General features: G+C 34.1%; 1 protein-coding gene across 1 annotated transcript; it reads left to right on the top strand.

The window, feature by feature from the left end:
* Positions 1 to 8026: 8026 nt before the first annotated feature.
* On the top strand, positions 8027 to 10078 carry LOC110655346 (NAC domain-containing protein 2). The gene is made up of 3 exons (XM_021811635.2): positions 8027 to 8392; positions 8481 to 8755; positions 9251 to 10078. The coding sequence occupies exons 1-3, from the start codon at positions 8221 to 8223 to the stop codon at positions 9677 to 9679; spliced, it is 876 nt and encodes a 291-aa protein (XP_021667327.2). The 5' UTR covers positions 8027 to 8220; the 3' UTR covers positions 9680 to 10078.
* Positions 10079 to 13785: the final 3707 nt, after the last annotated feature.

Below are 13785 nucleotides of genomic sequence, written 5' to 3'. Positions count from 1 at the left end.
ACTGTAATCCTTATTACCATATCAGGACGTACATGCTTGTTGTCCCAAAATAGTCCAAGAGGGGGGTGAATTGGACTTTAACAATTTTTCGGCCCTTGCTTGTAGCCTAATGAAAAATTGTGGCTTTGTTCAACTAGATGCTTTTCTATACAAAATGATAGTGATATGTGTTTCAACAATAAGTTCCTAAGTTGCAATTCAAATCTCAATCAATGTATATGGCAATATCTGTAACACCCCAAAAATTTTATTATTTATGAGTATTTTTGGTATTTTAATTTTATTTGAATTTTAGAAATTTTTTTGAGATTTTTCGGATTTTAAAAATCAGGTTCGATTTTCCGAAAATATAAACTTTGATGATTTTTAAAAATTAATTTAAAGACCACGTGGCAAAACTAAAAATATATTTGGAGTCTACGTATTTTTCTGAGTTTTCTGGAATTTTTTCGAAATTTTTGGACCTCGTTTTCGGTCCCGAGGCAGAGTAAAAAAAAAAAATTCAAAATTTTGTATTTCGAATCGAACCGGCCGAATCGAACCGGACCGGTCGAATCGGACCGGCCCTTTTCCTTCTTCCTTTTTCTTTCCCCGCGCGCGCGTCCCTCTCCCTTTTCTCTCTCGTTTCTCTCTCCTCCTCCCTCCTGGCCGCGGCCACCGCCTCCTCCTCCCTCCCTCGCCCGGCCTCCCAGTATCCCAGACGGCACCGCCGAGCAGCCGGAAACGCGCGATCTCCCCACTGTGGCGCGCCGACTTCCCCGGCCAACTCCGGCCGAGCCGGCCACCAATTGGACCAGGTCTTGTGTCCAAAATCATCTGCTCGGCGAGAGCTTTCCATAGACACCAAGAACGCCGAAATCCATCGAGCGGATTGTCCGATTTTTGCTCGGGAAGATTTTAGCCCATTTCGACTTTTGGGCTAGATTTCTCGCAAACCGCGAATCCCACCAGAAATCCGAGGCCACCCGCACGCTACATTACTCGAGAGCTTCGCAACGACATAACTTTCAAAATTTTACGACACCGCTTTTGGTGGGTCCCACGAACTTCGCAGTTGTTTTTCGAGCATTTAATGAGCTTAGAAAATTCTGAAAATTTATGTACTAACCCCGTGTTATGGGCTTCGTAGGTATCCTCGATTCGCGGAATTCGACGATTGACCGGTCCGCAAATTTCGCCGCATGCACTGCACGGAAAGTCTCCGAATTGGGCCGAGGTTTTGGCTAGCCCCATTGTCGACGTCCCGAGCGCTGCCTCAAGTCGAAATCGCAAAGGTAAACCCAACCTTGTTTTTACGTAATTTTCTAGTGCTTAAATAGGATTAAAAATCCATAAAATATTCGTGGTAGCTTAGAAAATTACGATTCTTTTGCAATAGCTTAGTAATATTGCTAAGGACCATGAGGCAAAGTTTTATAATTTTTAGAGCTTGTTTGGGCGCTTTTTGCAAAAATGATCAATAATAAGGACTAAATTGAAATTTTGCGTATTGTGATGGATGATCGATTTGATGGGCCCGAAGGGCTGTGTGATATGATTGAACTGTTGATATATGGATTGTGAGTATAGAAGTGTGTTTTGAACCCTTTGCGGGTTGGGTAGGTCCTAGGTATAGGGAGACTCACGATTTTCGGCACGACTTAGGACGTAATTGGTCTTTTTCTTTGTTTGTATTGAGTCAGATTGTATTAAATAAATGTAATATGATTGTCAGGTGAGCCGGGACAGCCTTCTTCCTCCGCCCAGCCGCCACAGTAATTTGTCGTCAAGTCTGTGAGTAAAATATTAATTTTAATTGTAATTTCGATATTATTATATGTTCAGCATGCCCATGCATCACTTATATGCATATATTTATTTAGTTAAACTCTAGGCACGATTTATGTTGCATTCATAACTGTTGATGTGCCATGGATGTTGTTATGGTAATTTGGAGCAGTGTGCGTGCGTTGGCGTGCGTGTGATGTGGTGTGGACTATGGATAGGACGGGGTAGTCACGGCTTGAGTAATTCACTGGGACCCGTTCCTTCGAGGGGTAGTCACAGCTTGAGTAATTCGCTGGGACCCTCGATTTGGTTATTAAGTGGAAGTCCGAGCTTGAGTAATTCGCTGGCACCAGGTTGGATTTAAGAGAGCTGTATAGGGGATCAGCTCCCATATGTTATGATTGATACTACAGGGTGTGTGAGTGCTCCAAATTACCTATTTGATGCTATGATGTGAAAATGTTGTTTATGTTGCATTTCACTCTACAGGGTGCATTAGTTCAGATAGTTATAGAGATTATAGTTAAGATTGATATTTTACTCTCTGAGTCGAACGCTCACTCCTGTTCAAAAATTTTTACAGGCCACAGGAGGATATTTATTCTGGGTTAACCTGCTTTTATACTTCGCAGGTTGTTTATCGATATTTGTGTAATTTTATTTACTCCTAAAATTTTCGCATGTGTTAGCAGTAATTATTTGAATTTGGTCTGTAATATTATATTCATGTTGGACCTGTAAACTTAATATTTTAAGTCTGTTTTGATGGATTGGATGAGGGAGCTGAGCTCCCATTTATTATTATGTTGATGAGTATGTGGAGGGTGAGCTGAGCTCCCCAATGGATGGTTTATTGTGTTTACAGGTCGGGTGAGTCGAAAATTCCCCGTTGGAAAGTCCATTTTATGGCCGGACTCTGTCCGTTTGTTTTCTTGAAATTGGGCCCAAATGGGCCTTAGAGTTGGGTTAATGAACAGTTAGGCTTACTACGGGCCTCGGGGGCTTTAGGCTGGCCCAGGTCCTAGTGCCGGTCCGGCCCATAGGTTGGGTCGTGACAATATCTAACAAAACGTGCATCATACAATATACAACTAATTTCTTATGTCACTCAATATATTCTCAAGTTTGTCAATTCAATCTATTTGACCAACATTTAATATCATGTTTAACAAGAAAAATTTAAATTGCACAAGAGTAAGGAGTTCAAGGTTAGAGAGATCAAACACAATGATTTTTATAGTGGTTCGGCTTAACTAGCCTACATCCACTCTCTCAAAGAACCCTCTTTGAGTCTTATCTCCACTATTTGCTCTTTTGAAGGCAAGAGACCAAAAGCCCTTTACAACTTTTCAACACCAAGCTTTTACCAAGGTAGCTTGAAACCTTCACAAGTGCTATCACAAGCACTTTCTCTCTCAAGCTTCAATAGGTGCTTGTACAACCTCTCTTAAATGCAATTCAATGTTGTAACACTCACTCTTACTCAATACAAATCAAACTATAAAGAAGAGATGAGTTGATTTGCCAATGGTAGCTCAAAATCTTTAAAGCTCTTGAATGAAAGCAATAAATGAAAAATCAAAGTAGGAGTTCAAATGTAAGCTTTCATCAAGTGTAAATGAAGTGAAGAATGTGTATTTATAGTCCCAAATCATTTTAGACCGTTTGAAACCCTTTTGGAACGTTATACACACTGCCCAAGACGAAATAGCCGTTATTTTGTCCTTTTGTGCGAAGTTGAGCAGCTCTGATAAATTAGCAAACTAATGAAATTTTAGGAAGCGATCGATGGCGGTTAGTAAACTAACGTTTTAGCAAACTCATTAGCAAACTAAAAAATTTAGCAAACCAGTTAGCAAACTAAGTCAACAGCTGCATATCTCAACTTGCAATGTCAAATGATTTAGACTTTAAAAAAATATTTCAATGGTAGTATCCAAGGTCATGATGAGAAAAAGTAATCAGAAAATAAAATTTCATTTTTGAGCTCCATATGACTAAATTCTCATCCATTCTTTTTACAAAAGACCTAAGATTCAATCTCTAATACTATGCCTTTCATACCTTTTCTTTGAGTCTTAGCTTCCATAATTTTGTCATTTTCTCATTTTAAATTTGTCTTGAAATGCCTTTGAGTATCCTTTCTCCTTAGATGCAACTTCAAGAATTCTTTAGTAATAAGACAAAGAATCTACACATCATTTTAAAGTTGGGTTAGATAGATTCTCTTTGAATTTTGTTATCATCAAAATCAATGCTCATTTTGAGCTACACGGGGTCAACAATGCTGACTCGACTAATCAAGAGATTTACACCCTAAATCGAGAAGCCAAATCTTTAGAATGCATGGAACACATGGAATTGATAGCTCGTTACCTAAAATAGCTCCAACAGTAGTAACGCAATATTATAAATAGGCTAACTGGATCAAATATGGTACATTTCTTTATTATTCATCATTAATCTCCACTCATTATCTTTAGTCTCACATTAAAAACATATTCTAATTTGACCATTATGAACTTTTATTAAACCACTGATCTCACTTTACTCTTTATTAATTAACTAAGTGATAATCCGAGATGATATATAAAAAATTAACGTAAAATTATATAAAAAAATTATAACATGATTATGTTTCACGAGTACAAAATGCACATTAGGAAAAAACTAATTACTATTAAATATAAAAAAATATATAAAAATGTTAATTAATAAACAGTAATAATCACCATTAATCATCCGTGATTTTTATTAGTAGCCGATGATTAAACCTATTCATGGGTTAATTATCCAACAAGTCTGACTAGATATCTTTGGATTGAGGGCTAGGCAGCCTCATATATTACCTATTTAATAATTTTAATATATAATACTTCATTAAAAAAAACTAATTACAAAAATTGTAATTTCAAATATTATAATAAAAAATTATTTATAAAAATAAATTTTTTTATCAAACTTCAAATTAAAATCTTCATAAAGAATGAAATTCATTTGCTAATTACTTATATTTTCATAGTTCTGATATAGTTCGCTTCAAAATTAAAACTGAGAGGCTTAAGTTCTCAAAAACCCATCTCAAAAGTAGGCTTAGCTCAGCATGAGAAGACTTGGAACCAAACACTCGAACAAGACACATGGCCAAATGACTTAAACTTGGAGATACGTGTTGACTCGACTGATGGAGAGATCATGTAACGCCCTCACTTTAGGTAGTTCCGTACATTTTACTGTTCCGGTAACCAATGGCTGTTCGGAGAGCCAGAATGTCTGGAACTACAATTAGACTAGAGTGAGGAGTCATAAATAATTCAAATAAGTATAAGAAAAATTAAGGAAAAATTTTAGAAATAAAATACAATGAAGTTAAATGAGCTGGTGCCCCAGTGATGGGTGACCCTAACGGGAAGTTACTGTCTTTACAGCTAGTAGCTCTAAACCCGAGAGAAATTTCGTGAAATAATGTTTGGGACTCCAAAGAAGAGTCATTGAGATTTCGATGGCATTAGAATGTCAAAAAAATGCTTAGAAAAATTTTTAAATCGGTACAAACAACTTTAGTCTGTTAAGCAAAACAAATGGCATTTTGGTAATTTCGGTCATTTAGCCTTCAAAGATGATTTTTGATCAACTTGTTAATTTAAGTAGGTGAATTATATGACTTAAAATGTGAACTAATATTGATAAAAAAATTAATTAAAATGAATAGAAAAGAAAGAAAAAAAATTGGAACTAAATACCTAATTATGACATAATATAAAGTCATTAAAAACTCTCCACCCAATCACAACTTGACAAACTAATTAAAAGGGATAAAAACTAAATAAAAAGAGACAAAATGAAAAAATAACATTTGTACTCCCATCTTCAACCAGCTGACCCATAGAGAGAGAGAGAGAGAGATGAAAGAGTTCCACCATTGATGCTCATTCATAAGCTTATCAAACCTTGAATTTCTACCATAAAATCACCTACTCTCTTCGCTAAATTTTATCCTCATACCTTAGAATACCTCTAGGCAGAAAATTGAAGGAGAAATAAAGAAGATTTAAAAGCTCAAGTAGGAGCTCCAAAGAGGTTAATGCCCATTATCTCTATCTTTCTTTAAATTCATGTCTAGGAAGTTGAATTCAATTGGAAATGATGAGAAATTGAAATGAAAACCTTTGATATGCACACTTTATATTTTCGATAGCCATAGATAGGTTAGGGCTTTGATGAATTCTTTGAATTAAAGGGATATATTAGCTGCCCTTAACATGAGTTTTATGGTTAACACAATAATAGTGGGCTTAATGTATGAATTGGAAACCTTGGTTAATTAGGGTTCGGGTTTTGAACCAATAATTGGGGGTTGATGTAATTGAGCATGAATTATTATTTTAATGGTCAATTAGTGACTATTTGGTGTAGTTTGAACTGAAATTGGAGTGACTTGTGACATTAATTAGAGGAAAGGTTAGGATGCCTCATGAGTGCATTCTGGACCTTTTGAGTCTAGTGTGCTTATGGGGTTATAACTCAAACTATGTAACTCCAATTGGTGCAAGGCCAATTAGAGGTGAAACTAGATACATAATGAAACATTTTTGGTGAAGAAATCATGCCCAGAAAACTAACATAGGGTAACCTAAAAATTGACCTAATCCGAGTAACACATATTTTGCCATGGGCAAAATGACTAAATAAATAGTGTTTGTTCATTTAGTCATAACTCAGTGTAGAAATGTTCAACATTTCAAATATGGTACATTTTTTACTGTTCATATTTACTCTCCACTCATTATCTTAAGTCTCTCATTAAAAACATATTCTAACTTGAACATCATATAACTGTTATTAGACCACTGGTCTCACTTTTCTCTTTGTTAATTAACTAATTAAGTAATAATTCGAGATGAGATATAAAAAAAATTAACAAAAAATTACATAAAAAATTACAACATGAGTGTTTTACGAATACAATAATATGCAACGTATGTTAAAAAAAACCAATTACTGTTAAATATTAAAAAATATATAAAATGTTAACTGATAAATAATAATAAATACCATTAATCATCCGTGATTATTACTGGTAATCAGTAATTAAACCTGTTCATAGGTTTAATTATTTAACAAGTCCGACCTGATATGTTTGGATTGAGGGCTAGACAGCTCATATATTACATATTTAATAATTTTACTATATAATACTTCATTTTAAAAAAATAATTACAAAAATTTTAATTTTAATTTCAAATATTATAAAAAAAATGATTTATAACAATTGTTTTTTTTATCTTTTTTTTTAATCAAACTTCAAATTAAAATCTTCAAAACAAAAAAGAATGACATTCACTTACTAATTAGTTATTTTTTCGCAGTTTTGATATAATTCGCTTCAGAAGTCCAACTGAGTGATTTAGGTCCTCGAAAATTCAACTCGAAAGTAGGGGCAGCCCAGCATGAGAAGACTCAGAATCAAACGCTCTGACAAGGCACATGGCCAAATGGCTCAAAAATGGAGATACGTGCTAACTTTATTGATAGAAAAATTTACATCCTAAATTAAGAGGTTAAATCCTCAGAACGCGTGCTAAACATGAAATTGATAGCTCATTATCAATTAACCAGATCAACTGTATTTCATTTTTATTATTAATCTGCACTCATTATCTTTAGACTCTCATTAAAAATATAATTTGAATGTCAGTAATTATTATTAGGGTACCCACCTCATGATAAGATTCACCGAAAAATCTACATCAAATTCTGATCTTGTTTTTCCCATGCTGTTTATTGATTTTTCCATTTTCACAAAAACTAAATTCACTGGATTCGCTCTACTGCCAGCACTACATCCTCGGTCCTAAGCTCCTGTTGCCAAATAGCACAATCTGACGACCACAACCGGTGCACGTGGGTCTTCCCGTCTCTGACGTGTACACCAATCCACCGTTTAATTGTCGGCACATTAGCCAAGAAAACAATAAATAAACACGCGTGGAACAAACCAGGCCGACCCCACACGGATCCCTAAGACGGTCAACATTTTCCTTGTTTTTAATATTTTTCAAAATTTTCTGCTCCGACCGACTGGTTAGTGGTTATTCTCTGTGCACGGCAGAGTCCAAAATACGTGTCGTAAGCAGTGACAAAATCATTTCCTTGTGGAGTATCAGCACGCAGGCACCCCCACTTGAGTTCTGCCACGTGTCCCGGCTGCTTTCATGGAAAAAAAAACTCCTATAATGGAAAACGTTATCACCCACGTGTATTCTAGAAATCACGCCCGCCTTGTGTCATCCGCCTTTCCTCTCTATAAATTCGTGACTTTCTTTTGGGTTCTGAGTTTCAAGCGCCGTCACAGCATTGCACCTCAAAGAGAGAGCGCGCGAGTGAGAGAGAAGATTGAATATTAGTAGGTGTAGTCGACTAGTAGTTGAGAAGGAGGGTAGAAAGGTGAAAATGGCAGCGGCAGCGGCAGTAGCGTTGGAATTACCTCCAGGATTTAGGTTCCATCCAACAGACGAGGAGCTCGTGATCCACTACCTTTGCCGCAAATGTGCGTCTCAGCCGATTGCTGTCCCGATAATTGCCGAAATCGATCTCTACAAGTACAACCCGTGGCATCTCCCAGGTAAATTTTTTTCAACCTTTTCAAATCTAAGGGGTTTATAGATTTTTCACTTTGGGGAGATTATAATTACTGGCTGTATTATTTGCAGGTATGGCTTTGTATGGGGAAAAGGAGTGGTACTTCTTTTCACCTAGGGACAGGAAATATCCAAACGGATCGAGGCCGAACCGCGCCGCTGGAACTGGCTATTGGAAGGCTACAGGAGCAGATAAGCCAATTGGGCATCCGAAGCCTCTTGGAATCAAGAAGGCTTTGGTATTTTATGCAGGGAAAGCTCCCAAAGGAGAGAAAACAAATTGGATTATGCACGAGTATCGGTTAGCCGATGTGGATCGCTCGGTTCGCAGGAGTAACAGCTTAAGGGTATAATCGCCATTTTGACCTCCATTTTCACTTAAAAGTAGGGGTAGTTTCGACATTCCATTGCATGAACATGATTCCAAATTCCGAAATTCGGACGTCAAGGCCAAATGACTCTCTTGGCCTCCCTCGAAAGTTAGGGCTGTTAGGGTCGATCGCAATTCACAAAACTTCAAAAAAAATAAAGCGATGGTGGTGATTGTGGTTCGTGAGCAATTGGGCCCCACCTGAATAAATACAATTGGCTAATTGCGTTAAGAAAATGCGATTAAGAAACAAATTATTAATTAGTGACGCTGACCGATATGCTTGTCCCGCTAGGCAACCATTGCTTTCTCCTTGAGGACAGTTCATATTCATTCTTATCTCATTTGCTCATTTCAAATTAGATCAGTTTGATTTATTCTTTTTTTTTTTTTTTAAATTATGATTCTGAATTTTGATTATGGTGCACGCTAAGGATCATTTACCGAATCAGCGGTTTTGATTTTATTGCAGTTGGATGATTGGGTGCTGTGTCGCATATACAACAAGAAAGGCACAATTGGGAAGCAAGGACAAGTAAGCAATCAGATATTGAACTCGCCGGAAATAATCGAGGATAAGAAGCCGGAGTTCATGGCCCCTCCGCCTGCTCCATCATCGGCGACGGGAACTGCAAATGATTACCTGTACTTTGATGCGTCCGATTCAGCACCGAAGTTGCACACGGACTCAAGCTGCTCGGAGCACGTAGTGTCGCCGGAGTTCACGTCCGAGGTACAGAGTGAGCCTAAGTGGAAAGACTGGGGGGACGCAAATGCCCTGGATTTCTCATACAATTACATGGATGCCACCATGGAAAAAGAGTTCGGGTCACTGTATCCGGGAAATAATCAGATGTCACCGCTTCAGGATATATTCATGCACCTAGCGAAGCCGTTTTGAGTCGAAATGCAGATCGAGTGGAGCATTGAAGTCTGATGAGCAATCGCACAGGAACACGAGACTGAAAGTCTATGAGTGTGCTGTGGGAGAGAGTAGATAAGAAATTTATTCCAAACGTGGAAGATGGATTTGGATGGGAATAAAAAGTAAAAAATAATAATTAAAAAAAAAAAAAAAGCCTCTTGATATGTATATATGGTAGTTTTAGCCTTTTAGGTTAGGGCACCGGGGAGCTAGGGAGGGGTGGGTGGTGGTGTTGTTAAATACAATCTCTAGTTGTCTTTTATCTTTTAAGGTAGCTTTTATTTTATCCATTTTTTTTTAGTAAGCTTATTTGTACTCATACAATCTTCTTTGATTACATTTATATCTAATCCTTATCTCTCTTATAAATATAAATGATAGTGATTATTTACTATTTACGCAATTGTATAATTAAAAAATTCTATTAGTAACCAATTAAAATGGTTGTTAATTTATTAAATTATATTATTAATATATATTATTTATTAATATTATTTAAAAAAAAAAGTCAACTGATGGTTGTAAATATTATTTTCTAGCCACCGAACGTGAGTGTTGAAAAGAGGGCCATGGTTAGGTTACAATCCACCAACTACTAGATTGCTACAATTTTCTTGTTTTTACAGTGGCTAATGGACCCATAGTCAAAATTACCTTGTCAATTGGAAGAGTGGAAGCTCGCTCTTGAACGATAAAACAATGGCTAACATATCTTTTTCAGTAATGTGTACTTAGGCCCAACTACTATTCCTTTGTCGTGCTAGGCCTAATAATTTGTGCTCTTAGAAAGTGGGCTTTGTAAGACTTGAAACCATTACAAATGCAAGCCCATGCCGAGTTAATCATCATCTTTGTATTAAAATTAATGATGAGAAAGTTTTAAAAAAAATAATTATTATAATAATGATGAAGAAACGTGAGAATTGAATTCCATCATCCTAACAAAATTATTCCTTAAAATCTCTTGACAAAAAGAATCTAACAACTGCAAGGAAAAAAGAAAAGGTGAAGTTAGTAGGACCAGAAATTGAAAAACTGTCATATCCATATCCAACAATCTCATTTTTTATAGTAGTTAAAATATTAGATACAAGGATGTGGGTCATGAGTAGCAGAAAGAAAGCGTGGATGGGTGTTTGTATATGATGGTTTCAGATTGATATGGAATCACTGGGATTGTATGGCACCATGCTTCCTCCTTCAGAATCCTATGTTCTCTGTTTCAAACTTCTGCATTGAAAATTTTGTCATGGATCAATCTGGATTTTCATAAAATTGGTTTAGCTCTTAAGATCAGTTTTGGTTTGGGATTTTTGAGCTAATTTGATTAAAAATTCAAAACATGAGAATTTTTTTTTTATTATTTGGTATTTTTTTTTATTGTTTAGTAAAAATGCTTGAAAACTTAGTAATATATTATCAGTAAGTTGTTAAATTAATGATGTGAAGTTAATTTCAAGTAGATTTTATCTATAGGTTAGGAGTTTTTTTTTTTTTTTTAATCTATCTTTATCGGTGAGAGAATTCTACTTGATTATGATTCTTGAATTGAACGTGAAATATTATGTACTTAATAAAAAAAAATTAAATTTCTATTTAGTTGTGAAGCAAGCAATACTCAATTAAAATGGAGATATTATTCAGAGATCCAAGGAACATTTTCTGGGTTCCTGGATCATTGTCAGCAGAGTACAGCATAAATGAATTATCAAATATCAAAACCTTAGCTTGTCAGATCAATGTTTCATGCTAGAAAAGCATCTTCCTTCAAGTTTCCATGTGCATCCAAATCAATTTGGCCATACCCCATTAACATAATACTATTATAATTTTACTTTTTTGGAGAAATTTTCTGTACTTTTTATAATAATAGTTGGACTGTATAAATTTGACCATCCGCAGAGTCTTAGATCCACAAATAATTTATTGTATTATGAAAACAAATTAACAAACTCAGAAGATCTGATAAATATATATAATATAATAGCCAAACATGTCCTAGGCACACTTGATAAAATGAAGAATAATTTGATTGGAACATGCACTATATTAAATATTTAATAAAAAAAATGACATAGAGGAGATATATATATATATATATATATATATATATATATATATATATATATATATATATATATATAGTAGACATTCAAACCTTTCACTTATTTATAGGAGACATATATGTTAGAGATAAAATGTTAATTAAAATAATTTGGTAATATTTAATATAAAAAATTAAATATTTCAATATAAAAATTAATTAATAAAAAATAATAAAAAAGGACATAAATAACGTTGAGAGAAGTATTATTAAAAATTTATAATTTTTAAATATTGATATAAAATTATAATAATCCAAAATCGTCTAGAGTGGAGAAAGAAAATTCATATAACAGATCCCAATAAATTTTTAAAATAAAAATTTAGTGGAGTTAAATTGATATAAAATTATTCTAAACAAAATTGACTGATAAAAAAAATGTTTTTATAGCCAATCTCAATTACTTTTCAATTAAAATTTAATTATTGCAATTATTAATGTCTATCAAACGTATTTCTGAGTTTGTTATATGAAAAATAATTAGATGTAATTTATTTTATTTTTATTTTTTTTATAAGAAATGGATTTTTAAAAAAAAAATATATATATAAACATATATAAAAGGACTTCATTTTTCAAGATGAAAAAGACTGCTTTTTATTAATAAAAAAAAAAATTCACATCGATCAAAATAAGAGCTGTAAGTATGAGTATTTTATTTTTTTTAATTATTATTTAATCAAGTAAATGATACACTATCTTAATAATTTTTTAAAAATATTAATATTTTTCTATTTTAACAATTACAATAATCGATTACATATCACTTTTTAATAATTTTAATAAATTAAATTATTTTTAAGTAATTTTTAATTAAATAGTTAAATTATTTAAAAATTATTTTTAAATAATTAATTATTTATTTTTAATTTAATTTATAAATTAAAAATATATTTTAAATAAAAAATTAAAAATAAGTAATCTCTAAACACGTACACATCAAACTCTCACTATTTACAATTGTTTTTTCAACTGTCATCTGTGTTTTTTAGTCAATTAAGTAGTACTACTTACTCTGCCAGAAAAAAAAACCAGTAATTTACAGTGTGAACACATGACCGTTGCCAATAAAAATTGGCCAATCTCTATCGACTCTCGGCACTACACATGCAGAAATTATATAATTGTGGAGCAGATGACGCTTGACAGTTGCCACTAAAGACAATCCAAATTAACGATTCGGGTCCATACCAACAAACTTCTGTCTCTTCTTATACCATTTTAATTATATTATACTTTCATTTATTATCCACCAAACAATCTCCCTAAATTCATCGCCTTTACTTCTCTCCTTAGAAAAAAAAAAAAAAAATCGCCAATATTTTTTTATATTATTTAAATTTGTCTGAATACCCAAGAGAGAGCTTACTAATTGAATTAGAGAAGGGGTAGGAGCCCTCTTGTTATTCCACACAACATCATTTCTATGCCTCCACAATACCCAAAACACGAAAATTCCTACACATGCACCAATTTTACAATTTAGCTCCTCACTCCATCTTGTCAAAAAATTTAAGGATCAATGAAGGTTTCTTAATGTCTCAAATCGACGATGAACGACTAACACGTTTGATTGGCATCAAAGGGGGAGAAAAGGAGTTATGGATTGTGAGACAGATGGAAAGGATGGGTAAGTCTATAGTTGCGAGACATAGGGTGGGTGGGTGTGAATATGTCGAGCCTTTGTAGGGTGTCACTAGGCTCCACATTCTTTCACTTCAACGAGGGCATTGTTAATCATGTTGAGGAGTAGTTGCAAAACAAAGAGAGGAAGGAGGGTAGGCTAGGGTGGAGTTGTAGTATTCTGATATGAAGAAAGGATATGGACATAGTGTTGCTGGGAGTGGTAACTGGTATAGTATCAATGAAAATTATCTTACTTATATGCAAACTCAATTAATAATTTTAATACTATAATTTATTTTTAACTTAAATGAAATTCATTGTAAATTACTAATATTGTCTCGAATCTATATAT

This window comes from Hevea brasiliensis, chromosome 12 (genome assembly GCF_030052815.1).
Source record: "Hevea brasiliensis isolate MT/VB/25A 57/8 chromosome 12, ASM3005281v1, whole genome shotgun sequence".
Lineage (NCBI taxonomy): Eukaryota > Viridiplantae > Streptophyta > Magnoliopsida > Malpighiales > Euphorbiaceae > Hevea > Hevea brasiliensis.
The sequence above is the reverse complement of the archived record's forward strand: the minus strand, read 5'-3'. Positions and strand labels throughout refer to the sequence as shown.

Coding starts and splice junctions, on each gene's coding strand:
- LOC110655346 (XM_021811635.2), top strand. CDS start 8,221: ATGGCAGCGGCAGCGGCAGTAGCGTTGGAATTACCTCCAGGATTTAGG. Junction 8,393..8,480: donor CAACCCGTGGCATCTCCCAG/GTAAATTTTTTT, acceptor TATTATTTGCAG/GTATGGCTTTGTATGGGGAA. Junction 8,756..9,250: donor GCAGGAGTAACAGCTTAAGG/GTATAATCGCCA, acceptor ATTTTATTGCAG/TTGGATGATTGGGTGCTGTG.